Below are 25,957 nucleotides of genomic sequence, written 5' to 3' on the forward strand. Positions count from 1 at the left end.
GCGGGTGCAGAGCGCCACTAGGCCAAGCGTGGCATGCATTCTCCAAGCCCATTGGCTGATGAGAACGATGACCGACAGGGAGGTGTGGCCACGCCGCCGCGAGGCGGGAGCGACGGGTGGAGTTAACGACGAGAGCTGCGCGCGCAGCTGTGACCCCTCGCGGCCGCCTATCGGAGGAAGGGGCGGGGCCTCTCTAGCTTGGTGCGCGCGCAGCTTGACGGGAGTTGGTTGGCGGTCTCCGTCGAGGATTTCTCGTTAGCTCAAGGCAACCGTTTAACCTTAACCCTGGACCCTTCTGAGGAATTCCCGTCCCCGCTCCGGGTACCTCGGACCTCAGGGTTCAGGAGGTGGGCGACGAGCGCGCAGCGCTCCATTTCACAGCTCTTTCCCGACTCCTCAGGCCTCGTCCCTGACCTCCTCTCACCAGGCCCCTTGTAACCCGTTCCCTGCACAGTTCCCTCCCCACAATGCGAACCCCGACCTCCGAGCCCTGCTCCATCCCGGTAGCTCAGGTAATGCCCCGGCAGCAAGATCCCGCGCCCCCTCATTGGCCCCATCCTCATCAGCCCTTTCCCCGGCTTCCTCCCCAGGACTGAGTCAGAATTTAACCAAAGTTGCTATGCGCCCTTCCGATCACCGGTGAGTATGTCAGCCCCACCCCTCCCTCCCTCCCTCTGCATCCCAACACCTACCCACCCATCTCCTCCCTTTTCGAGAGCCTTCCGCCGCTGAGCTGACCTGAAGCATTAATTAGTCCTTTCCTAAGCCTTTTCCTTCCTCGGAAGAGAGATCCTGCCCTCCCACTCCTTCCTGCCCGAGCCTGCACTTCCCCAGCCTCCTCCTGCTCGCAGCTTTGTCTCCCCCTGCCCCCAGCCTGCCTTTCCCCCATAGTTTCCCGCGTCACCCCCCAAACTCACCATCCTTCATTTCACATCCTCAAAGATAATCTTTTTTAATTACTCTTTTCGATGAAATTATGATTCACTCCTTTCTAGTAATTCCTTTTGTTCCTTATCCGCCCCCCGCCCCCCTTTCTGAGACAGTTGTTAAATCTGAAGATGGGAAGAGGAAACCCACCGACCCAAGTCATCATGGCCAGATCAATTAAGTCAAACAGTTAAAGCAAGCTTTTTTCCTTCATGTTCACCAGCTGCCTCCCCCCTCCCCGCAAAGGGGGCTCTTCAGAGGTCAGCCTCGGATGTGAGGAAAACCAGGCTTTTAGAGCTCAGGGGTTGGGGGTTTCCAAATTGGGGGGGGGTTGGCAGGAAAAATAGGTGGGGTTACAGGAGCAGAACATAAGCATGAACAGTCATGATTGCCATTGCTGGAACAGGAGGCACAGAGCCATTTGTAGTTAAGGTTGCAGGTGGGCCATACCCAATTATTGAGAAACAGGTCTAATCATAAACCGAGCTTGGTTTGTATTTACTACAAGATGGCTTTCAAGCCTAAGATGGAGGCAGGCTGGTTCTTCACAGTCTCGTGTTCCCAGGCAGGTCCCAAACTCAATCTGTATTCAAGGATGCCCTTGCATGGTCTCACTACATAGTCCAAACTTTTCTTCCTTCTGCCTTAGCAACTCCCCAAATGCTGGAGAGTAAAGATAAATTGCCAGGGGAAACTGTGGGGACATGAGAAAAAAAGAGCACCTTGGGCAGGGTTGTGGTGGCCCACACCTTTAATCCCAGCACCCACAGGGCAGAGGCAGGCGAATCTCTGTGAGTACAAGGCCAGCCAAAGCTACACAGAGAAACCCTATCTCGAAAAACAAAAATTACCTTAATTTTAGAATCAGGGGTGCCAGCACAATTAACACTTGCTGCAAATGTTTAGAACATAAAGATTTGGGGTTTGTTTTGTTTTTTTCAAGACAGGCTGTCTCTGTGTAGTAGCCCTGGCTATCCTGGAAGTCTCTTTGCCTGCCTTTGCCTCCAGAGTGCTGGGATAAAAGGTGTGTGCCACCATGCCCCAAAAGACAGTTTTGTTGTTGTTTGTTTTGTAGTGGTTTTTGGTTTTTTGAGACAGGGTGAATAACAAAACAAAGGCTTATACCACCACACCTGCCCTTTTTTTTTTTTTTTTTTTTAATTAAAGTTACACTTTAAAATGTGTTTAGTGTATGTTTGTGGGAGAGTACAGATGGAGGTCAGAGAACAGCCTTTGCCTGTTCCTTCCTATGGTGAGTCCAGGGATCCAATTCAGGTCATTAGGTTTGTCTACAAGGGTTTTGACCAGCTGAACTGTTCCATGGCTTCCAATAATTCTCTTAGGGAGAAATAGTTCCAAATAGGACTGTTAAAGTAGCAGTAAGCCAGACTTAAAACTAGACTTTGGGTAGGACCTCACTCTTCACCCAGAAGTTTTCTAGGACTCTCATAAGAGTTTATAGTAAAGTTGATATCCTAATTTTCTGCATCTTTGTCATGTAGGGTTCTAATTATTCATTGTAAACCTGTCAGGCAGGTGTCAGGAACTGTGGAACCACTTGTAATCACTTTCAAATTCCTTAGCAAACCTTTGAGTAATTTCATAAGTCACCTATATGTGACTTGTTCAGACAGAAATGTGGCCAGGAGTGGTGGCCCTTGTCTTTAATACCAGGTGCTCTTGGGAGCCTGAGGCAGGTACAGATGAATTTCAGTGAGTTAAAAACCAGCGTGGTCTGCATAGTAGTGACTTTCAAGACAGTCAGGGCTACCTAAAGTAAGAATAAAAACTCCAGTCTCATTTGGAAGCCTATACCTTCACTTGAGTTTGTCTCATTTTTTTTCTGGGTTGTTTTGTTTTGTTTTGTGGTTGTTTTTGTTTGTTTGTTTTTGTGGGGTTTTTGTTTTTTGTTTTGTTTGGTTTTCAAGACAGGGTTTCTCTGTGTAGCCCTGGTTGTCCTGGATTCACTTTGTAGACCAGGCTGACCTTGAAATCACAGAGATCCATCCGCCCACTTCTGCCTCCCTGAGTGCTGGGATTACAGGAGTGTGTCACCATGCCCAGCTCATGAAATTCTTTTCTTTGACAAAGCTGTGGATTGAGCTTTACCTGAGCTGCAGTACCCGAGAAGCTGTCAGGCTGGCATGCTGGCCCAGCTGCCGCCCACTCGCCCTTTGAAGTTCAGCGTCTCCCCAAAGCCTTACCCCTTACTTCTGGCTCTAGCAATGTTAGACGCTTCCGTACCACATTGTTCTTCAAAGCTTTTATTAGACTTGTAATTAGCTGTTGGCTCTTTCACTTGATAAATATTGTCTACTGTGTGCCCAGCTACTGTTGGAGGCACTGTGGTGTCAACAGTGGACAAACACACAAAGCCCTTGTTTCCTTGGAATTTACCAAGAACACAGTGGTGTGAACATAAAAATGAAATGTACTGGAGGCCAGCTTGGTCTACAAAGCGAGTCCAGGATAGCCAAGACTACACAGAGAAGCCCTGTCTCGAAAAAACATACAAAAAAGAAAGCCCAAAAATTAAAAAATAAAAATACATGTCAGGTAATGAGAAATGATGTAAAACCTCAGGATAGGTTGGAAAGATAACTCTATGGGTAAAGTGCTTGCCATGAAAGGGCCTACTAGAACCCGTGTGAAAATAAATATAAATATAAACTGGGCATGGTGGCGTGCACCTTTAATCCCAGCACTGGGAGGCAGGTTGGTGGATCGCCTGAATTGGAGGCCCACCCTGGTCTACAAAGTGAATCATGCATATAAAAGAAACATGCATATAATCCCAGCACTGAGGCGGAGACAGCAACAGCCCCAGGACTTGCTGGCCAGCTGTCTAGCAAAATCAGTGCTAAGTTCAGAGAGACCCTGTCTCAGAAAATAAGGTAGAGAGTGAGTGGAGAAGACACTAAGCATGCAGATGGCTCACTGGTTAAAAGTATATACTGGGGCTGGAGAGATGGCTCAGAGGTTAAGAGCACTGTATGCTCTTCCAAAGGTCCTGAGTTCTAGTCCCAGCAACCACATGGTGACTCACAGCCATCTATAGTGAGATCTGGTGTCCCTTTCTGGTGTGTAGACATACATGCAGGCAGAGCTCTGTATACATAATAAATAAATCTTTTTTTTTTTTTTAAGTGTATACTGCTCTAGCAGAGAGGATCAAAGTTTAGGTTCCAGTACCCATATCAAGTGGCTCAACCTCCTAGAACTCAGCTACAGGGGGATGTAATGCCTTTTGCCTCCATAGACATCTGCACTGGTGCACATACTCCCTACAAAGATAATTAAAAATGAGATAAAGTTAGACCTTGTCTACCCTTCCCCCCCTTTTTTGTAAAGTAAAAATAAAATTGATGTGCTTTATTTGGGGCCGGAGGCGCTATGACAGCTGTTCTCAACCTGTAGGTCATGACCCCTTTGGGGATTGAACAACCCTTCCACAGGGTTGCATTTCAGATACTTACAATTCATACCAGTAGCAAAATTACTGTTATGAAGTAGCAGTGAAGTACATTTTATGGTTGAGTGTTACCACAACGTGAGGAGCTGTATTAAAAGAAGATTGAAAACCACTGCAAGCTGTGCATGGTGGCGCACACTTTTAATCCCAGCTCTTGGGAGGGAGAGGTAGGTAGATCACTGTGAGTTGGAGCCTAGCCTGCTCTACAAAGACTCCAGCATAGCCAAGGCTACACAGAGAAACCCTGTCTCGAAAAAAGAAAACAAAACCACTGCAATGAGGTATATGCATGTGGAAGGAGTCATTTCTTTCCACCGTGTGGGCTTTAGGGATAGTACTCAGATCTGTTAGGTTTGTCAGTAAACACTTTAACTAGCTGAGCCATCTTGGCCCTTCTGAAACAACTTTTTTTTTTTTTTTTTTTTTTTGAGACAGGGTTTCTCTGTATAGTCTTGGCTGTCCTGGACTCACTTTGTAGATCAGGCTAGCCTTGAACTCACAGTGATCCACCCGCCTCTCCCTCTTCAGTACTGGGATTAATGGCGTGCACCACCACTGCCCGGCTTAAAACAACATTTTTAATGGTGTGTGTGTGTGTGTCAGAGGACAATTTTTGTTTTTCGAGACAGGCTTTCTCTGTGTAGTCCTGGCCATCCTGGACTCACTCTATAGACCAGGCTGGCCTAAAACTCACAGAGATCCCCAACTGCCTCTGCCTCTCTGAGTATTGGGATTACTGTCATGCACTACCACATCCAGCCTTTCTTTTTTTATTTTTAATATTTTTATTTTATGTGCATTGGTCTTTTGCTTCCACGTATGTCTGTATGAAGGTGTCAGAACTTGGAATTACAGACACTGTGAGCTACCATTTGGGTGCTGGGAGTTGAACCCAGGTCCTCTCAGAAGAGCAGTCAGTACTCTTAATGGCTGAGCCTCAGAAATTTATTTATTTATTTTTGAGAAGCTTTCTCTTGTAGTCCTGGCTGTCCTGGACTCGCTTTGTAGACCAGGCTGTCCTGGAACTCACAGAGATCAGCCTGCCTATGCCTCCCAAGTGCTGGAATTAAAGGCATGCGCCACCACGCCTGGCTTTTTTTTTTTTTTTTTTCTTTTTGTTGATATTGTGTGTGTGTGTGTGTGTGTGTGTGTAAGTCAGAGGGAAATATTTTTTTTAACTTTATTGATTCTTTGTGGATTTCACATCATGCACCCCAATCCCACTCATCTCTCTGTCCCTTTCCTCCAAAAAAGAAAAATAAATGCCGTTGTGGAAGCTATAGTGTGTCCCCTGTGTTCCACAGTATATCCTTTTGTCTTCACTTATTCACTTGCAAATGGTCATTGCAGCCACCCTGCTGACCCTCTCTTCCCCAAATAAAAGCTGGGTGTGATGGCGCAAGCCTAGGATCCCAGCACTCGGGAGGCAGAGGCAGGTGGATCACTGAGTTCAAGAACAGCCTGGTCTACAGAGTGAGTCCTGGACAGCCAAGGCTACACAGAGACACCTTGCCTCGAAAAACCAAAAGAAGCAAATGTTCATTGCAATGAGTCATTGGTCTCGTTTGAGGCCTCTGGCGTCTGCTGTCAGTTCTGGAGCCTCATGGGGACACCTCTCAGGTATCCTGTTGCTGTCCTGTGTCAAGATTCTGCAGCTTTGGATCTGCAGGACTGGCCCCTTCATGAGTTTCAGCAGTTCATAGTTGGGATAGATGTTGGGGTGGGCCAACTCAAAGCTCTGGTCAGCCCACCAATTCTCCTGCACCCACACCACCAGGGGGAGCTATCCAGTACTCCCCCAGCTAGCTTACTCTGCCTCAGCTGGCAGGGGGCAAAGCTAACTTCTTGCCCTCAGAGGGCTGGCTCACCCACTCCCATGCCCCCAGGGCCTACTCTGTTGTGCTGCCCAGGCAAGATGCAGTGTATGCTTTCCTGTTTTGTAACTGGTGAGGGACAGGTTCAGCTCTCTCATTCAGATGATTGTTTGGTTTAGTTTTTCGAGACAGGGTTTCTCTGTGTAACCTTGGCTGTCCTAGACTCACTTTGTAGACTAGGCTAACCTTGAACTCATAGCAATCTGCCTGCTTCCACCTCCCGAGTGCTGGCCTGGTTCTGGGTTGTTAGTGTTACTGAGCCACTTTGCAGGCCCTTCTCTTCGCTTTGTGTGTCCCCTTGGATATCTTTTCCTGGGGCTCCTGTCAGCACTGGCAGACAGTGCTCACTCATAATTGCAGTGACTGATCACAAGCCAGAGACCTAAGAACAGGAACCATGGCTTCCTGTGTATTTTCTTGCTAGGCATTTCATCCAAAATAACATTTCCTGAAGATAAGCTGAGCACCAAATGCCATCTTTTACAGCAGTGCTTCTCAACTTTAATAATGCTTCAACCATAAAATTGTTGGTACTTCATCACTAATTTTGTTACTGTTATGAGTCATAATGTACGGCAAATGCCCAATATGACCCCCCCCCCCCATCGGTTGAGAATCACTGTTTCATAGGTTCAGAGGCAAAAAGGGCAAAGATCAAAGTGTAGCCTTAGGGAACGATTTTGTTGTCCAATGAGATGAATCCATTGACGGAGACGTGGGATCAGACTGCAGGCCAATCTGTTTAGGATTAGGTTTAGATGGAATAAAACCCCAGACCTGTCATAGACTCCAGCCTCAATGAGGCTGCTTCCTCATCCAAGGCTGCTGGTCTACTCCAGCATTATGGCAACATTTCAGGCAGGGAAAGGCCAGGCTTAGGTATGTGTCATCCCTTGAAAGACCTTCCTTGGACATTACACACTTCTGACTATGGCCACACCTAATTCCAAGGAAAGCTGAGGCATACGTGGCATTCTGAGGGTAGGGGACCTATTACTAAGCAGAAATAGGGAATGGCGATTGAATGGAAGTACATAGGCTCTGATTTGTGGATAACTGGTCAGTCCAGCTGACAATATTTTTCCTGCCACTCAGCGGCCATCTCCCAAGTCTGAAGAGGCTGATGAGGTGAGCGAGGAGTCTTTGAAGGCTGACATTCAGAAACTGAAGGAGAAGAAGGACATGCTGGACAAGGAGATCACCCAGCTAGTAACAGAGTAAGTCCTTGCTTTTTTGTCTTCTGAGACCCTGTATTCCAGGCTGGCCGTGAACTTGCTGTATGGATGATAACGTTGACTGGGCCTCGTGTGTCCTCTTAGTCATTACAGACAATGGAAACCACATCTAGTTTTTTGAGCAAGTCTTGCTGCCACCTCAGTGTGGTTAGGGTAACTTTGAGGCAATTATGAAATGCCTCACATGCATAAAGCCTTGCTTTCCATCCCCATTGCAAGAAAACCAAAGGGCAGTGGAGCTCTGGCAGAGTGTTCATCTGCTATCCATAAGGCCAGGGGTTGATCCAAAGTTACACACAAGCATTCTCAACTTCTAATTAGTGCCTAGTAACAGAAACCCAGCTGCACTAGCTTGGCATACGAAATATTCAAAATTGGACTCTGTATTTTTGCAACTGTTCTGGGAAGTCAGGTTGGGATAAGCCTAAAACCAGGGTTTAGAAAGCTGTTGGAAGTGGAAACAGTGACTATTCTGGTCTCAGTGTCTCTCTTCCTCTCCCTCTCTCTCTCTCCCTCTCTCCCCCCTCTCTCCTCTCTCTTTCTCCTCTCTCCCTCTCCTCTCTTCCTCTCTTCCTCCTCCTCTTCTCCTCCTTCCTTCTTCTTCTCTCTCTGTCTTTCTCTCTCTCTCTCCTCTCCTCTCCTCTCCTCTCCTCTCCTCTCCTACCCCTCCCCTCCATTCTAGGCACACCTGACTACCATGGGTCCTTTCAGTGTGGAGTCTCAGCATCTAGGAGAAGCTGGCTTCTTCACAACTCCTAGGCTTCCTCAGGGTGGAGGCTGAGCTGTACTGGCATGTTTATTTCACAGGAGGGAATCTGCCTGGTGACCTAAATTATGTGCTTATCTGTAGTCAGGGTCACATAGTAACCATGTGCCTAAAAACCACCCCTTTAAGGGACAAGACAGCTTGGCCAGGAACGAGGGGGTATCAGATCTTCTACCCATTACAAGCTTCAGGAAAGCAGGTTCCATCCTGTATCACTTTCCCCAGGGCCTAGCACCTAGTAGGACTATAGTGAATATTTGTTAACTAGATGCTAAACAGAATGTCCCCTCACTTGGGACATTCTCAGTTTATCTAATCATGTTTGTTGTCCATTGCTTTCCCCAGGGGCTACCATGTGATTGAACTGGAGGACCACATCGCCCTCCTCCATGAGTACAATGACGTCAAGGATGTAGCCCAGATGCTACTAGGCAAGCTGGGTGAGTCTCAAGGGGTCGGAAGGCGGCCCCTCCCCTCTCTGGGGGTGTTGGATCTTATTCCTTGGTAAAACCTGCCTTGCCAACTATCCCACTCTTTGTATCAATCCAATTTTAGTATATGTGATGCCAAAGCAAGCACAACTGCCCTACTCTTATAAGCTACCCTGCTCCTGGAATACCCCAACCACTTTTCTCCCCAGTCTCTGCTGCCCCTGGGTACCCAGTGGAGCAGTTGTGTAGCTCTTGCTTTAGTCCCCAGGATCTCAAGCACATGTCTGACTTTGGAGTGAGTTTTTTGTTTTGGTTTTGTTTTGTTTTGTTTTCTTACTATGTATAGAATGTTTTGCCTGCATGTACAACTGCAGGACAGAAGAGGGCACCAGATTTCATTATAGATGGTTGTGAGCCACCATGTGATTGCTGGGAATTGAACTCAGGACCTTTGGAAGAGGAAGCAGTACTCTTAACCTCTGGGCCATCTCTCCAGCCCCTTGGAGTGAGTTTGAACAGGACTTAACCACTTAGAAGACTGGACTAAGGGTCCCTGTTCTTCCATGGCCTGCCATTGTCACTAAAATACTATGGATATCTCTGGTGACCAACTTGCTTAAATGGCAGCAAGGAGCAGGGCAGCTCTTTATGATAAACAGTGGGATTTAGTTCCTTCTCCAACTGAATTCAGAGTCTTGAACCCAGGTAGATGCCTGTATGTTTGGGATGATTAGAGCAGCCTGCCGTGGAAATCAGGCTGGTTTGGGCTAAGATACTGTGTAGTTCATCTTACGTAAGCTCGGTAGTGCTTTACCCACAGTGGTGCACCCTGAGATTCTGCAGCCAGCAGCATAGTGTTTCATGTTGACCTGCTGCTGCCTGAGTTTTAGCCCTTGTTTCAGAAATCCTGCTAGCATTTGAGCTCCCACAGCCCAGGGGAACTCAGGTTCACAGCAGAGAGGAGTCATGTGTCATTGGGAGTGGGTCCCAGAGGAGGAAACAGAAAATAGGAGGGAAACGAAAGTGTCTCAAAGGAGTGATCAGAGCCAAAAAAGGATGTGGCTGGGTGTTGTGGTGTATGCCTGAAATCCCAGCACTCTGGAGGCTGAGGCAGGACGTTCATAAGTTCAAGACAAAAAAAAAAAAACACAAATTCAAGACCAGCCTCAGTTCCATAGTGAGACCTGGTCGCAACAACAGTAATAAAAGTGTTATTGTTAGAATTCTGGCAGAGACCTGTCACCTCTAGGTCATATGACCTAGAGCCAGTGTCCTATCACTTTCCTGTCTTTTCATTGAATATTTACTGAGCATTTCCTCTGTAGGTCCTCCATGGTGCTGGAACAGTGGTGGCATATGTGGCTTGGGTGTTAGTGTTGATAGTGGGCAAAATGGTCAGTCAGTAAATGAACAGAAATGCTATGGTGTGTTAAGTTCAATGAAGGAAACAGCAGAGATGGGAATGCTGAGGCCTGAAGACGGTGGCAGGAGAGAACGAGAGAGGACGCCTCTGAGGAGAGCCTTCCCAATGGAGAAAAGGACAAGTCTCTTAAGCAGAGCAGTGAGAGCAGCAGGGTCACCTAGGCCACAGGCTGAAAGGCTGGCTACAGGCCATGCTGAAATGCTTGATGGGTGTGGGGCAGCCAGGCCAAGCCCCCAGGGGCAGCAAGGCTTGCAGGGAGGAGGGAGTTAGATTACCTTTGCCATTTAGGTAAGGTGTGAATCTGGGCCCCAGGGTGGGGTTTGGGTGGTCAGGACAGTGGCCTTAGTTTGGGTTTTGACTCTCTCCATGGGATAGTAATTCATTTTTCTTTTCTTTCAGCTGTGACCCGAGGTGTCACCACCAAGGAACTATATCCAGATTTTGATCTAGACCTGAGTGACTGAGCAGAGTCATGGAGATTTTACCCACAGCCCACGGGGACGGGTGGATGGGGACATGAAGAATAGAGCCCAGACAGCACATTCATATGGTTTCCAGATAAAAAGGGTTAGAAGCCCAAAAATTTCTAAAGCACCCAAACAGTCAGGGGTGGGTCCTAGAGAAGAAGGGTGTTGGGAGGGGTCAGATTTGTTAGTGCTAAGGTTCCTAAATTTGTGAATGGCTATGTGTGCTTGTCCATTTTGTTAATAAACATGAGCTGTCTGTGTCTCTGATCCCTGTCCTCTACTAGTTCCAATCATGCCTGCTATTGACCACATCAGCTCAATCCTGCTGAGTCTCACAGCTGTTATCTCTACATCTATGAGAATTCTTTTATCTGTGTAGCCCCTGGTGTCCTGGAACTTGCTCTGTAGAACAGGCTTCTGCCTCCTGAGTGCTAGGATTAAAGGCATGTCCTACCTGCACCCCCGGCCCATGAGAATTCTTATTGCTGTCCCATTGACCTCGAGGAAGGTGACTTGCCCAGGGTCATAAAGTAGCAAATGTGGTAAAGATCTCAGCACTTGGGAAGCAGAGGCAGGTGGATCGCTGTGAGTTGGAAGCCAGCCTGGTCTACAAAGCGTGTCCAGGACAGCCAATGCTACACAGAGAAACCCTGACTCAGGAAAAAAAAAAAGTGACTCGGGATTGTGACGGGTAGTACGGGCTACTTGGACATTTGGTGTGAGATGATGGTCTCACCTAAGCCCTTCTTAACTAGCTCTGTATTTGCATCAATTATAAGTGCCCAAGGAGAGCACCAGGAAAGAAAATATCTCCAGGTCCAGCTCAGTGTGAAAATGTGCTATTGGCAAGCACCAGGCTCTTGGGGTAGTCCCTACTCAGAGGTGTGCTTAATGGCTGGGCAGCATGTGGGCAAGGACAGAGGAGGAGGTGAAAGGTGATAACCACACATCCAAATTAGTTACAAGCCAGAGGTTTCATCAGATAAGGGCTAGCTACTGCAGTAACTAGGTATTTGCGCACAGCTCTGCTCAGTGGGATGGTCTGTGCACCTCACCTGCAGCATGGGATGGTCTGTGCACCTCACCTGCAGCATCGTACTGGCTTTGATGCACAAGATGTGACAAGTAGCCTAGTTGCCGGTGCCTGACTGCTGGGGAAGTACCAAGGAGTCCTGTCCTGGCTCCTAAGGGAGAATCGGCTTCTCTTGAAGGCATGATGACTCGCACCATCCCAACACCCAGAAAAACCCTAAGGCTGGTGGATTGCTAAATTTAGGTCCAGCCTTGGGTATATAGGGAAGCTGGTGTGTGGGGAGGTGTCTTTTGAGGATCTAACATAGCCCAGGCTGGCCTGAAACTCATCTTCCTGCCTCTGCCTCTGAGATGATAGAATTGTGGGTGTGTAACACCGTACTGTTTAGGAAGGACCTAGAATTCAAATCCAGAGCTCTCTGAACCCCTAGGTCCAATGTCTTAGCCACAAACCTCTATGTATGTTTCCCAGAAATTGCATCTGGCCTTGGCTTAAAAGGCAGCATTCGGGAGGTAGAGGACTAAGGATGTAGCTCAGTGTTGGAGCATTTGCCTAGATCATACAGACCTGAGCTTTAATACCACAAAATAATAAGCATTTGATATGTGGGTCCCCAATGTTTAGGAATTCCGAGATTATAGGCCCAGAGCTTTGCCTTTGATAAGTTTTTAAAAGATTTGTGACCTGGGCGTAGTGGCACACGCCTTTAATCCCAGCACTCGAGAGGCAGAGGTAGGTGGATCTCTGAGTTCGAGGCCAATCTAGTCTACAGAGTGAGTCCAAGACAGCCAAGGCTACACAGAGAAACCCTGTCTTGAAAAAAAAAATTTTGTATGTGAACCCGGTGATGATGGCACACACCTTTAATCCCAGCACATTGACCAGCTAAGCATAATCTGAGTACATCGTATCTAGGTAGGTAGCTAGGCAAAGCATTTTAAGCTGATTGGCTAGGATATAGTCTTGGGGACTTTGCAGTTCCCCACCATTCTGGGAGAAAGGAACATAGCAGGGTAGTGTGAACCTACCCAGCTGGTTTGCCAGGAAGTAGCTGGGCCTGTTGTGCCATCTCCAGACTCGTCTAAACTCTGATTCATTAGGAACACTGCCAGTATTCAGAAGTCATAGAGGTGGCCCCACTGAAGGAAGACTTGAGGTAGGAAGTCTTCAGCCTGCCTGCTCAGCCGACCCTAAAGGAACTAGGAGGCCCCAAAGCAGTCCCATCCGATAATCACATGCTGGTCGTCATTGTCATTCTCCAGTCCTTGTCTCAGCCTCCACCCACTACCTCACATCCTCCTCTACCAGGCTCAGCACTCAGAAGTGCCTTTGGTGTGCCTGATGTCCATCCTGCTGGTCTCTGGGCCAGCTCTCAGAATGCCACTTCCTGCTGTGCTGTGCAGAGGATAGGCTTGGTCACGGACTGAGTGAAGGCGGCAGAGGAAAGTGCTGATAATTGTTATAACTATCTCATGCTGTAACATAGCTGCTGTAAGGAAGCTTACTTGGGGGGGGGGGCCGGGGAGGAAGGGCACTGAACATGTGACAAGTAGGCAGACAGACGGGGACAGAGCCATGAGGGCAGGCAGAAGAAATAGAGACAGATCAAGAGAAGCAGACAGACAGAACCAGACAGAGAGTAAGAAGAGGGGGCCACCCATGACAGAGACAGAGAATGAGAGAAACCCAGAGACAGCATGCAGGAGTAAGAGACTGGCAGGTCCTTTTTATCCAGCCTGCACCCGGCAGGGGTAGGTGATGATGTCAGAGGTTGCTAGGTCTCTAGAGGTCAGCTAGTGGGGCTGCCCATGTGCTAATAATAATGTGATAAGTGGATGTGAGTTTATTTTTCTGGTTTTTTGTTTGTTTGGTTGGTGTTTTGAGACAGGGTTTCTCTGTGTAGCCTTGACTGCCCTGAACTCACTTTGTAGACCAGGCTGGCCTTGAACTCACAGCGATTCACCTGCCTCTGCCTTCCGAGTGCTGGGCTTAAAGGTGTGTACCACCATGCCTGGCTTGTTTTCCTGTTTTTTTTTTTTTTTTTTAAGCCTTATTTTATGTATATGAGTGTTCTATCCATGTACACCTGCAGGCCAGAAGAGGGCACCAGATCTCATTATAATGGCTGTGAGCCACCATGCAGTTGCTGGGAATTGAACTCAGCGCCTCTGGAGCCAGTGCTCTTAACCTCTGAGCCATCCATCCAGGCCCCTCCCTTTTTGTTTGTTTGTCTGTTTGTTTGAGATAGGGTCTCCTTATGTAAGTGTAGTTGACTCAGACTTGGAGTGCTGGTATTGTAGGTGTGCAGCGCCATGCCAACTGTGAGGGGCAGCCTTCATTGTCAACATACTGGATTTAGGATCACCATGGAAATGCCTGTGGATGTCTCTCTATGAGGGTGTTTCTGGAAAGGTTTAACCAAGACAAGAGGAAGGCCCACCTTGGATGTGAGTGCAGCGTCTTATGGGAGGGGATTGCACACTGAATTTGGAAGGAAAGCAGCGCTAGCATCCATCTCTCTGCTGCTTGATTATGGGTGTAATGTGACCACAGTGCCTTCCCTGAGCCAAATAAGCCTGCCTTCCCAGCAGCGTTTCCCCCAAGTATTTTGTCACAGCAACAATAAAAGTGACATGCCCAGGCTTTTGCTTGCTTTTAATCTATGGTTGAACAGGAAAGCTCAGTGTGGTGTGCACAGACACAGGACACACAGGACCTTACCACTTGTGAAACTGGATAGCTGATGCCGGGGGATGCCCTTCACAGAAGGCTCCACCTTCGCGAAGGATTTCAAATGACTGGTGAACACCCGTCAGCTGGGGGTTACGGTGAGAACACCCGTCGGCTGGGGGTTGCAGTGAGAACACCCGTCAGCTGGGGGTTACGGTGAGAACACCCATCGGCTGGGGGTTACGGTGAGAACACCGTCGGCTGGGGGTTGCGGTGAGAACACCGTCAGCTGGGGGTTACGGTGAGAACACCCATCGGCTGGGGGTTACGGTGAGAACACCGTCGGCTGGGGGTTGCGGTGAGAACACCCGTCAGCTGGGGGTTACGGTGAGAACACCCATCAGCTGGGGGTTACGGTGAGAACACCCGTCGGCTGGGGGTTACGGTGAGAACACCCATCAGCTGGGGGTTACGGTGAGAACACCCATCAGCTGGGGCTTGCGGTGAGAACACCCGTCAGCTGGGGGTTACGGTGAGAACACCCGTCGGCTGGGGGTTGCGGTGAGAACACCCGTCGGCTGGGGGTTGCGGTGAGAACACCGTCGGCTGGGGGTTGCGGTGAGAACACCAGTCGGCTGGGGGTTACGGTGAGAACACCCGTCGGCTGGGTGTTGTGGTGAGGATGCTCTGTTCTCAGAACATCTCCGGCCCTGGGAGCCAATCACCCTGAAGGTCTGGGACTGAGACGGAAGTGGGCTGGAGTATGAAGAGTGTGAAACTATTGCTACCCAACCACCATTCCGAGTAGTTCATTCATTCACTCATTCATTTGTTCATTCCTTTATTCACCGAGTGCTTGGGGGGAGGGGAGGGGCACTAAATTCCAGGAATGAATTACTGAACAAAACAGGCACACACTCAGGTCTCTGTGGAGTTTATATTCCTTTTTTTTTTTTTTTTAGTTTTTTGAGACACAGTCTCTCTGTGTAGCCTTGGCTGTCCTAGACTCAATTTGTAGACCAGGCTGGCCTCGAACTCACAGCGATCCACCAGCCTCTGCCTCCCGAGTGCTGGGATTAAAGGCGTGCGCCACCACGCCTGGCCCTAGAGTTTATATTCTAAGAAAAGAAGATAAACAACAAAGCAAAAAAAAAAAAAAAAAAAAAAAAAAAAAAAAAAGAAGTTATTGTGTCTGGAAAGGCAGCTTAGTCGGTAGAGTGCTTGCCTACCATACTGGGGTTGATTCCCTAGGACCACATAAACCAGGCAGGGTGTTACATGCCCACAACCCCAGCATTTAGGAGGGGGAGGCAGGAGGATCGCAATTTCAAGATCATTCTTAGCTACGTAGAACCATAAGTATTTCAGAATCACTCTGAGCCTGACATGCTGCTATATACCTGCCGATTGTGTGCTGTTTGCTGTTGTCATCATGAAAGAAAATTCCAAACATTTGATTTTACCAATGAAGACTTAGGAGCCAGATGCTGGGGTGAAAACTTGCTAGCTCAGATAGGCGGAGAAAGCACCCAGTTAGCTTTCCCTCCAGGTCACATTCCAGATGAGAAAAGGCAAAAGCCAAAGACCCTGCTAGTTCAGCTGACAGCCCAGGAGGAAAAAGCCAAGAGCTTAAAGCCTAAAAGCTAAAAAGTTCCCCTTCTTCTCTACGCTGTCTTAAATACCCTTCTCTCAAAGACCTTCCTTGGGGGCTGGAGACATGGCTCAGAGGTTAAGAGCACTGTCTGCTCTTCCAAAGGTCCTCTTCCAAAGGTCAATTCTCAGCAACCACATGGTAGTTCACAACTATGTATAATGAGATCTGGTGCCCTCTTCTGGCCTGCAGGAGTATGTGCAGGCAGAACACTATACTAAATAAGTAAATAAATCTTTTTTTAAAAAGAAGATCTTCCTTGGGGGGGGGGGGGGAGCATGGTGGCACACGCCTTTAATCCCAGCACTCGGGAGGCAGAGGCAGGTGGATCGCTGTGAGTTCGAGGCCAGCCTGGTCTACAAAGCGAGTCCAGGACAGCCAAGACTACAGAGAGAAACCCTATCTAAAAAAAAAAAAATCCTGCAACAGTTTGCTTTTTCTTTTTAGCATCATGTATTCTTTCCTGTAGCCTCTCAGGTGTGTTTATCTTTCTCTTCAGTGCAAACTATTCTTGTGAGTTTTCTCTATAGAAATTACTTAGTCTTCATAAATCCTCTTTGCCTGTTCTTATCATGGAAAGTTTTTTTTCTCAAGCATGATAGTTTTGCTGAGTATAATAGTCTGGGTTGGCACCTGTGGTTTTTCAAAACTTGAAGTACATAATTCTGAGCTATTCTGCCTTCAGTTTCTGTTGAGAGATCGGCTGTTATTATCAGAAGCCTACATTTATATGTGACTCTTGCAGCATTCAATATACTTTATTTTGTATAGCTAGTGCTTTCATAATAACTTGAGGCCTGAAGTTTCTTTTCTAGTCTTGTCTATTTGTATCCTAAATGCTTCTTGGACCTCTCCTGGCTTGGTAAAAGTTTTGTATATGAATTTATTGCAATGTTTCTTACCCTTTGGCATGAAGTTCTTCTCCTCCTTCTATGTTCTATTATCTTTTCATAGAGCCCAATTATCTAGCATGTTCCACCTGTACATGTCTAGTAATATTTTGTCTTGACTGAATGCTCTAATTGCTCCACCTTGTTTTCAGGCCTAGAGATCCTGTCCTCCCCTTGGTTCATTCTATTGGTGACTCAGTTCAACTAGACTTAATGAATTTTTCAGTTCCAGGATTTCAGTTTGTTTTACCTCAGTATTTTTCTCTGTGTGGAATTCCATTTTCATATCCTTTATTGACTTGTATATTTCTTTTTTCTTTCTGTCTTGTTTTGTTTTTGTTTTTCAGGAAAGGGTTTCAGTTTCTCTTGTAGTCCTGGCTGTCCTTGACTAGCTTTGTAGACCAGGCTATCCCTTGAACTCACAGTGATCCACCTGCCTCTGCTTCCCTGAGTGCTGGGATTACAGGTGTAATTACAGGTGTGGGCTACCATGCCCAGCTGATTTCTATATTTCATTTAGCTATTTGTGTTTTCTTACAATTTATTTGGGAGTAAATTTTTATTTCTTTCAACATATTTATAACCATTCTTTTAAATACTTTGTCTGAAATCTCACCTAAGCCGCTCTTGTGTGGGACATTATGATGGAATTGGTATTTGAGAGAGAAACATGTCTTGATTTTTAATGTTTCTTTTATGGGGACTTGTGCAGCCAGTATTATTGGTAGTTTTTTTTTTATTCTATTTCCTTTTCCTTATTCAGTGGAAACATTTGCAGTGTACAAGACAATCTAGGTTGTATAGTAGGGCTGTCGTGTCATTTTCCTTGGTCAGACTGATTTTAGGGAAGCAGGCTCAATTCCCAGTCCTCCCTGAGAGTAAACTAATGTCTGCAACAACAGTCACTGTCCAGGTAGGCCTTCTATGACAATCCAGTCAGACTGAAAAATAACCACCACTTAGGCACCAATAATTCCAGGGAGCAGAAAGACATTGAGAATATTGATAATTGATATATTAATTACGAAGGGTATGGACGGAAGTAAAAGAACATAAGAAAAAAAAAAAGCAAAGTAAGACTACTGGTTAGAAGCGGGGCATGGTGGCACACACCTTTGGAGAGAGAGAAACAAAACAAAAACAAAAACAAAACTTGAGAGAGCCTCTCGGCGGGAGGTGGAGCCCCAACCTGGCCCCGCCTCCAGGTACCGGGTCATTCTGGAGTAGCTGGGGCTGGCCAGAGCCAGAGCGCTGCGCCGCTTGCGCGCATGCGCCCCTGGCCCCGGAAGCGCTTCGCACGGCGTCCGCCCCTGCGTCCCGGCGGGAGCCAGCAGAGTCAGTGGATGTAGGGCCGACGCGCTCAACATGGCTTCGGCGGGAGGCGGCGGCTGCGAGAGCGCCGCGCCCGAGGCCGATCGCCCCCAGCCGCGGCCGTTCCTCATCGGCGTGAGCGGCGGCACGGCGAGCGGCAAGGTGAGCGGCCTGCGCCCGGGCCTCGAGGAGGGACTGCCGGGCCGCGGGTTGAGGCGCCATGGCCTCCCGCCCAGCCGCCGCACCTGTTGCTAGCAGCCAGGGGGCCGCCCCCAGGGGCTGGCGGGTCACTGCACAAGCCCAATTCCGGCACTTTCTGTCCCCAGTCAACAGTGTGTGAGAAGATTATGGAGCTGCTGGGACAGAACGAAGTGGACCGCCGTCAACGCAAGTTGTTCATTCTGAGCCAGGACTGCTTCTATAAGGTTCTGACGGCCGAGCAGAAGGCCAAGGCCTTGAAGGGACAGTACAATTTTGACCACCCAGGTACATGCAGAAAGCCTGCCTGGAGGAGAGGTGGGGGTAGAGGGTAGACTGCTGTGCTGTAGGCTCTACGGGGATTGCAGACTGCCAGGTAACGGAGATGGATGTGGATGCAGGTTGCTGGATCAGGGCTGGAGGAGATGCTGGTGGGATGCAGGCTGCCAGACCTGGGCCACACTTGAGATGTTTATTGGATGCAGACTGCCGAGGGAGACAGTCCAGAAATGTGTATGTAGGATGCAGGGTGCTAGACTGAGTCTGTACAGACAGAACTGCTGGATACCAGCTGCCAAGGTGGGGATTGTACTGGAATGCAGAAGCAACAAGGGCTCCATGCAGCTTTACCCTCATTTAGGAGGACTGGGGTGATTCTAGACTTTGGCTAGAGCCACTTGGGAAGGAAGCAGTTGGAGGGGTCTTCAGGATAACTTCTCTATGTGTTGGAATCTTGTCCCTGCACCTTGCAACTGAGGGCTACACCCTTTTCCTGCATAACTTTGGATCCCCCAAGCTACCTGGGGGCACCCTTCAGAGAGGCCAGTTGTAGAAGCTGAGGCTAATCTGGCGCCCCACGCCCCCCCCCCCCCCCCCCCCCCCGCCTTGGAGCTGTTTCCTGGTCTGGAAGGTACCTGCTGTTCCTAAAAGGTTTAGGTTTCCTAGGGACACATGAAGGTCAGAGAACAGTGGTCCTAACCGCCTCTTCCCGCATACAAAGAGGAGCAGAGGCCCAGGTCATCCCTTTCCCCCCAGCGCTGGCCAATCAGAAAGTCTCTGTTCCAGGTTCTGATGGGACAACTTTATCCTTCATCCTGTAGTGTGCTGTGGGGTCCTCAGCACCCCTTGGCTCCCAGCCGTACTGACCCTGGGCAGAGGCAGCTGTGCAGAGGCAGCTGTCCCCTGTCGTCTGCTGTACTGGGGTAGCGGAGTAGCCTGGGCCTTTTTCTGTGTTGTAGATGCTTTTGATAATGACCTGATGCACAGGACTCTGAAAAGCATTGTCGAAGGCAAAACTGTCGAGGTCCCCACCTACGACTTCGTGACCCACTCAAGGTAAGCAGGTAGCTCCCGGGAGGACCAGTGAGATGGGGCTGTGTACACACACAGTCCTGTGGTGGATCCCACCCCTGTCTGTTTCCCTGGACTGTCCTCCAGTGAAAGCCCTTGTTACTAGCGTGGGCCATAAAGCAAGCCCTGGCCTGGCCTCTCCGTGACAGGTTGCCAGAGACCACGGTGGTCTACCCAGCCGATGTGGTTCTGTTCGAGGGCATCTTGGTATTCTACACTCAGGAGATCCGAGACATGTTCCACCTGCGCCTCTTTGTGGACACAGACTCTGATGTTCGGCTGTCTCGAAGAGGTAAGGGCCTCCGGGTGCCTGGCTGGGGCTGGGGCCTTCCTGGGATTCCCAAGGAAGGCTTATGGTGGTGCCGTGCTCCTGTTACCGCAGTTCTCCGGGATGTGCAGCGAGGCCGGGACCTGGAGCAGATACTGACCCAGTACACCACCTTTGTGAAACCTGCTTTCGAGGAGTTCTGCCTGCCGGTATTGCCTTTATCCATTCAAAAATGAACATGGAGCCGGGTGTGGTGGTGGCAGCGGTGGCAGCACACACCTTTAATCCCTGCACCTGGGAGGCAGAGGCAGGTGATCGCTGTGAGTTCGAGGCCAGCCTGGTCTACAGAGCGAGTTCAAGACAGCCAAGATAACGCAGAGAAACCCTGTTTTTTTGTATGTTTTTTAAAGGGCTGGGGACTGGAGAGATGGCTTAACTATTAAAGGGTAGGCTCACAACCAAAAATATAATAAGAAGTCGGTTACCAGCACCCACGGCTGTTTCTCCAGCCATTAACGTTACGTGGTAGGAAAAAACAAACTCTCTCAAGTTGTCCCAAGCCCCCAGCCTCTTCCTGCCTCCAGCCTTCAGCTAGAGCCTCAAAGCCTCTTGCAGGGAGCTCCTAACCACAGGCTAGGTGTAGACCCTTTTAGTGGCATTTCCTGGGTTTTGCTGCAGGCTGTGAGAGAGGGTCTCACTTATTTCTAGTCTTAATAAATTGCTTTCAGCTGGGCGTGGTGGTGCATGCCTTTAATCCCAGCACTCGGGAGGCAGAAGCAGGCAGATCGCTGTGGGTTCAAGGCCAGCTTGGTCTACAAAGCGAGTCCAGGATAGCCAAAGGCTACACAGAGAGACCCTGTCTCAAACAAAACAAAACAAAAATCTAAAATGAAAATGGTTCCCAGCTCTGCCCAACTCTCCCTGTCTGTACTGTTTGCCTGTTTGCCTCAGGCTGGACCCCATGCACCTGCATTGGCCATTCCCTTCCAAGCCTGGCCTGTGTGTTTTGCTCACTTGACTTTTGCCCGTTCTCCATGGCCCCTGCCCTCTGGCCTGCTACGCATCAGATTCTAAGATTCCAGTGGACTCATTAGGAGTCTGCTGTGGTTTCATTGTATGTCCTGGGGTTAGAGGCAACTGTGGCTCTGCCCAGTTCAGATAAGGAGTCTGTAGAATTTAAAGTTTTTTTCCTATGCTCACTCTAGCTCCCAATTAATGAGACAGAGACCTGTGGCATCTGTTAATAAGCTTTAAAGCACTACAGCTGGGCAGATGCTCATCTGTTCTAGCCTGTCAACGCTGGTCTGGCCTGTTGTCCAGCCGTGTGCCTTGTTACATGTCCTCTAGTCTCACCCTGGCCCCTCTGGCTCCCCCTTTGTCCTCGTGGCTGGCAACCTTCACTCCCTTTACCTGGGGCCCCCACCAGAGGATTGCAAGTCCTGCCTTAACTCTCCTGCCCAGCTATTGGCTGTTCAGCTCTTTATTGACCAATCAGAGATGATGGAGAACAATTTTTACACAACACTGAGACAGGAGATTCTTCAATAGCCTTTCTCAATACCAGAGCCTGTTAGCATTCAGCTCACTCAGGGTCAGCACTGACAACCGAATATACAGAGACACACCTTAATACAGGGTGAATGAAGGTCACCTCTACAGAAGTGAGGTGATGGGGAGGTCAGGATTGTAGCCCAGGCTGGCCCTGAACTCATGGTAGTCTTCTACCTTTAGTCTCCTGAGTGCTGGGATTTTAAGTGTGAGCCATCCCACTCAATGTCAAATTGGAGTGATTTAAAGAAAAACATAGTAAGCCAAGGCTATACAGAGAAACCGAAAGAAAGAAAGAAAACTAGTAGCATTTTGCCTCTTTTGTGTGGTGACGCATACCTTTAAGCCCAGCACTCAGGAGGCAGAGGCAGGCAGATCACTGTGAGTTCGAGGCCAGCCTGGTCTACAAAGCGAGTCCAGGACAGCCAAGGCTACACAGAGAAACCCTGTCTCAAAAAACAACAAAAAAAAGGTAAGCCAGGCACAGTGGCTCATGTCTGTAATCCTAGCACTAGGGAAGGCAGAGGCAGGTGGATCACTGGGTTCAAGGCGATTTCCCCTTAAGTAACTCCCCTGATTTATCGCTTTTTCTGCCACTCAATTAGACATCACTTTTCAACATGGGTGCTTCCTTCTACAAACTAACTTCATTGTTTAGGATAAAAGGTATGTACCACCATGCCTGGACCTAAGCTTTTCTTTACCTGATACTTGCTCTATACCAGGCTGGCCTTGAACTCAGGTCTGTTTGCCTCTGTCTCCTGGATTAAAGGCATGTTTGTATTCCAGCCGGATCACACAGACCTAGAAGGTCTTTGGGTGTGATCTCTTGCCAGAGCAGCCATGTTCTGAATTAACATTCCTCTATACCACACCTGGCTAAAAGAATTTTTTTCTTTAATCCTCATGCCCTCTGAAGTTCTGGAAAGTGCTCGTTTGGGAAGCACAGACTGTTGCCGTTTCTCACTCACTGCCTGTGGCTGAGGAGGTGGTGGGTAGGCAGCAAAGCCCTGAGCCGTGCACCTGAGTGGTGCCTGAGCAAACAGCTGCCTTCTTCCCTGGTGCTTGTGGTGCTGCTGACCTCCCCAGGGTGCCCTGACTCAGCTCTGCCCATATCATGCAAGCCAGTCAGCCCCTGGGGGCCATCTCCCAGGCTGGTGGGAAGGGGAGTGGGTTTCAGCCCCTCTTCACCCCACGCGATAGTAATGCCAAAGTGGATGCCAGCTCAGGCCTGTGTTTGCCTCTCATGGGAAGGGTCTCTACTGCCCTCAGCAGCCTTTCTGTCACAGTGGACAGGCTCCCTTGACCCAAACCGATAGGTCTGCAGCATCAGGACCCTTCTGGGTCCACAGAATGCCTCACCCTCCCTGGGCTTTGTCTGGCTCATCGTATTCCCTCAGTAACGTATTTTTCCTCAGTGGTGTCTGCTGGAGTGCCACCGCCGTTAGAACAACTAGTGAGCACCCATGAGGCAGGTGTTGTGTATGTCCCCATGCAGTGGAGGGCCCACGGGTGGCGCAGCTCTTGTCTGTCACGCTCACTCCTAATGGACATTTGCAGGCCTCAGTCCCAATTTCAGAGGAACTGGGAGGGTGGTGCACCTACCTTGCCCAGCAGTTAAGCTGTGACCAGGCAAGCACAGCGGGGCACTGGCATGTTAGCATGCTCTGGCTCAGTCTTCTGCTCCACTGTTCAGACCCCATCTCTCACCTGTCTGTGGCTGTCCCCAGCCTGTCAGTGCCACCAACATCCAGGCTCTTGTCCCCTGTTGCTGAGTACCTTGAAGTCACCCCGGAGGAAACAGCCTCAAGAGAACTCTCTGTGTCTTTCAGACCAAGAAGTATGCTGATGTGATCATCCCACGAGGAGTTGACAATATGGGTAAGAAAACCCCAGCTCCCAGCACCCGGGAGGCAGAGGCAGGTGGATCGCTGTGAGTTCGAGGCCAGCCTGGTCTACAAAGTGAGTCCAGGATGGCCAAGGCTACACAGAGAAACCCTGTCTCGAAAAAAAAAAAAAAAAAGAAAACCCCAGCTCCACTCCCAAGCCATGAAGCAGAGACTGCCAGCTCCTGCCTTGGCTGCCGACGGTCCCCAAGTGTGTATATAGGTCCTGTTGCTGTTTATCTGGGACACGGGTTCATGTGTACTTTCCAAGTATTTAAGAGCTGGTGGCAGGCCGGGTGGTAGTGGCTCATACTTTAATCCCAGCTCTCGGGAAGTGAGGTAGGTGGATCTCTGTTTGAGGCCAGCCTGGTATACAAAGTGAGTCAAGGCTACACATGGAAACCCTGTCTTGGGGGTGGGGAAGAGCTGGGGGACTTCCAGAGGGATGCAGGGCACACATGGGGCAACTGAGGAAACAGCCGGGCACTGGCTGGCCTGGCGTTGGTAGTGAGCCACAGTGACGTGCTTCCCAGTGTGATGTGGTCTGCATACACGTTACGGAAGTCAAGTTTGAAGGTATGTTAGCTATCCTTATTTGTTTTGCGCCGGGCTGTTGAGATGTGTTTTAATCTGGTTCAGTCAGCATCAGCCCTCACAGCAGACAAAGCTAGGGAGTTCCTTTGCACCTGTGCAGTCAGGTGCCTTGTGTTTGCTGAGCCATGAGGCTAGCGGGTGGCTCAGGACTGCTGTGAGGCAGAAGGCACAGTGGCTGGCCAGTGCAATGAGTGTCCAGGCTGGTCTCAAACTCATAGCAATCTGCCAGCCTCTGCCTCCCTAGTACTGGGATTAACTAAAGGCGTGTGATGAGTGTTTTGCAGGGCAGGCTGTGAGGGTGCTGGGAGTGTCAATGCTGAGCATTTCCCATGGCTCATTGCAGTTGCCATCAACCTGATCGTACAGCACATCCAGGACATTCTCAACGGTGACCTGTGCAAGCGGCACCGAGGAGGGCCTAATGGGCGCAACTACAAGAGGACCTTTCCTGAGTCGGGAGATCACCCTGGGGTGTTGGCCACTGGCAAGCGCTCACACCTGGAGTCTAGCAGCAGACCCCATTGAGGACCAGCGTATGTAGGTTCCTCACAGCCCAATGATTAAGGGTCTGGGCGTGGGGACAACCACTGTCTCCTAAAAGCACAGTCAGGGATTCCTCTGAGGGTGATTAGGGTGGCAGCAGGACCAAAGCCTTCCTTGCTTGGGAGGGCAGCCTCATGCTGACAGAGCATTCCAGTGTCCTCTTCCTGTCATTGGAGGGGGCCAATAGGTCTCTGGATCACTCAGTGCCCAAACTGCGTAGTAAGGCCATGGTGCCGGCTTCCAGAGAGATGCAGGACACACACTATTGGGCATCTGAGGGACAGCTGGGCTGGCTGGCCTGGTGTTGATAGTGAGCCACAGAGAAGTGCTTCCCGGTGTGACATGGTTCATGTGCGTGTTGCAGAGGGTTGAAGATATGTTAGATATCCTTGTTTTGTGGTGGGCTGTTTGTGACTTATGAACCCAGTTTTACACCTCTGGGCTATAGTCCAGTCTGAGGAGCCTGAGGCAGGAACCCTAAGGTCTACCCACATGCCTCTAAGAAGCATCACACTTGATGCAGGAACCCCGGTGTACCCTGGGGCCTGGATCATGGCATAGATGGGAGCAGGCCATTGGGGTCTCTTGTGGCTAAAGCTGTCTCCACAGCACTGCAGAAAGCTGAGCCCAAGCAGCTGTCCGTATACAAGCCCCTTGGGTACAGTTCATGGCTGGCATGCCAGGGCAGGCTGTCTCCAGCCAGGGGAGCACTGGAGTGCAGTCAGTCACCTGTACGTGGCTGCCTAAAGCCAGCCATTGTCCTGTATGCCAACCCCAAGCTTGTGGCTTCACAAATGGCCCCTTCTGTGTTGTCAAGTTTGTCTTCCCTCCCACAGGTGGCCCTTTTGGAAAAGTGTCCTTGGCTATTGCCACAGCTATGGCATGGACACTTCTCATCTCTTGTTAAATACAACTGTGGTCCCCACCCATGACCATGACAGCAGCTAAGCTGTGCTGGGCTCAGGGGCTGGTTTCTGTTAGTGCTGTACTGGTTTTGTTGAGGGAAAAATCAATAAATAACACTCAAAAGTTATTATCAATTTGTTCCTTATCTTTTCATTAGGGAAGGCAAATTAAAGGTAAGGAAGTGTATGGAGGGTGACTTAGCTGTGGAGGTCAGGTAGAGACGCCTGGTGACATCTCCCAGGAGATGTCTTTAGTGTCAGATCAGTGAGGAGTCTGGGTGTAAGGACCGTCAGATCCCAAGCAGGCTTTACATAGGGCAGCTGTGCCTGCCCACAGTGAGCTGTGATACTGCAGGCCTGGCGAAGGCAGGGCTGAAACCCCATTGTAGGCCACAGCTGGGGTGAGGCGCCTGGCCGAGCACTCCTGCCTGCCTTGGTTCCACGCTGGCAGCTCAAACACTGGCTGGTCAGAGTCAAGCCTCGTGGGTGATGCTGTGGCAGGACGCATTCTTCAC

The 25,957-nt window shown here is 49.4% G+C and overlaps 2 protein-coding genes across 2 annotated transcripts; both read left to right on the forward strand.

Annotated features, from left to right (window-relative positions):
• Window positions 1-33: 33 nt before the first annotated feature.
• Swi5 (SWI5 homologous recombination repair protein) lies at window positions 34-10,872 on the forward strand. The gene is made up of 6 exons (XM_051166291.1): window positions 34-82; window positions 158-347; window positions 591-639; window positions 7,369-7,490; window positions 8,620-8,714; window positions 10,528-10,872. The coding sequence occupies exons 1-6, from the start codon at window positions 34-36 to the stop codon at window positions 10,590-10,592; spliced, it is 570 nt and encodes a 189-aa protein (XP_051022248.1). The 3' UTR covers window positions 10,593-10,872.
• A 7,264-nt stretch (window positions 10,873-18,136) lies between these two features.
• Window positions 18,137-24,686, forward strand: Uck1 (uridine-cytidine kinase 1). The gene is made up of 7 exons (XM_051166933.1): window positions 18,137-18,312; window positions 18,477-18,636; window positions 19,587-19,683; window positions 19,848-19,990; window positions 20,081-20,175; window positions 23,347-23,395; window positions 24,338-24,686. The coding sequence occupies exons 1-7, from the start codon at window positions 18,205-18,207 to the stop codon at window positions 24,517-24,519; spliced, it is 834 nt and encodes a 277-aa protein (XP_051022890.1). The 5' UTR covers window positions 18,137-18,204; the 3' UTR covers window positions 24,520-24,686.
• The last annotated feature ends 1,271 nt before the right edge of the window (window positions 24,687-25,957 follow it).

This window comes from Acomys russatus, chromosome 24, assembly GCF_903995435.1.
Source record: "Acomys russatus chromosome 24, mAcoRus1.1, whole genome shotgun sequence".
Classification (NCBI taxonomy): Eukaryota; Metazoa; Chordata; class Mammalia; order Rodentia; family Muridae; genus Acomys; species Acomys russatus.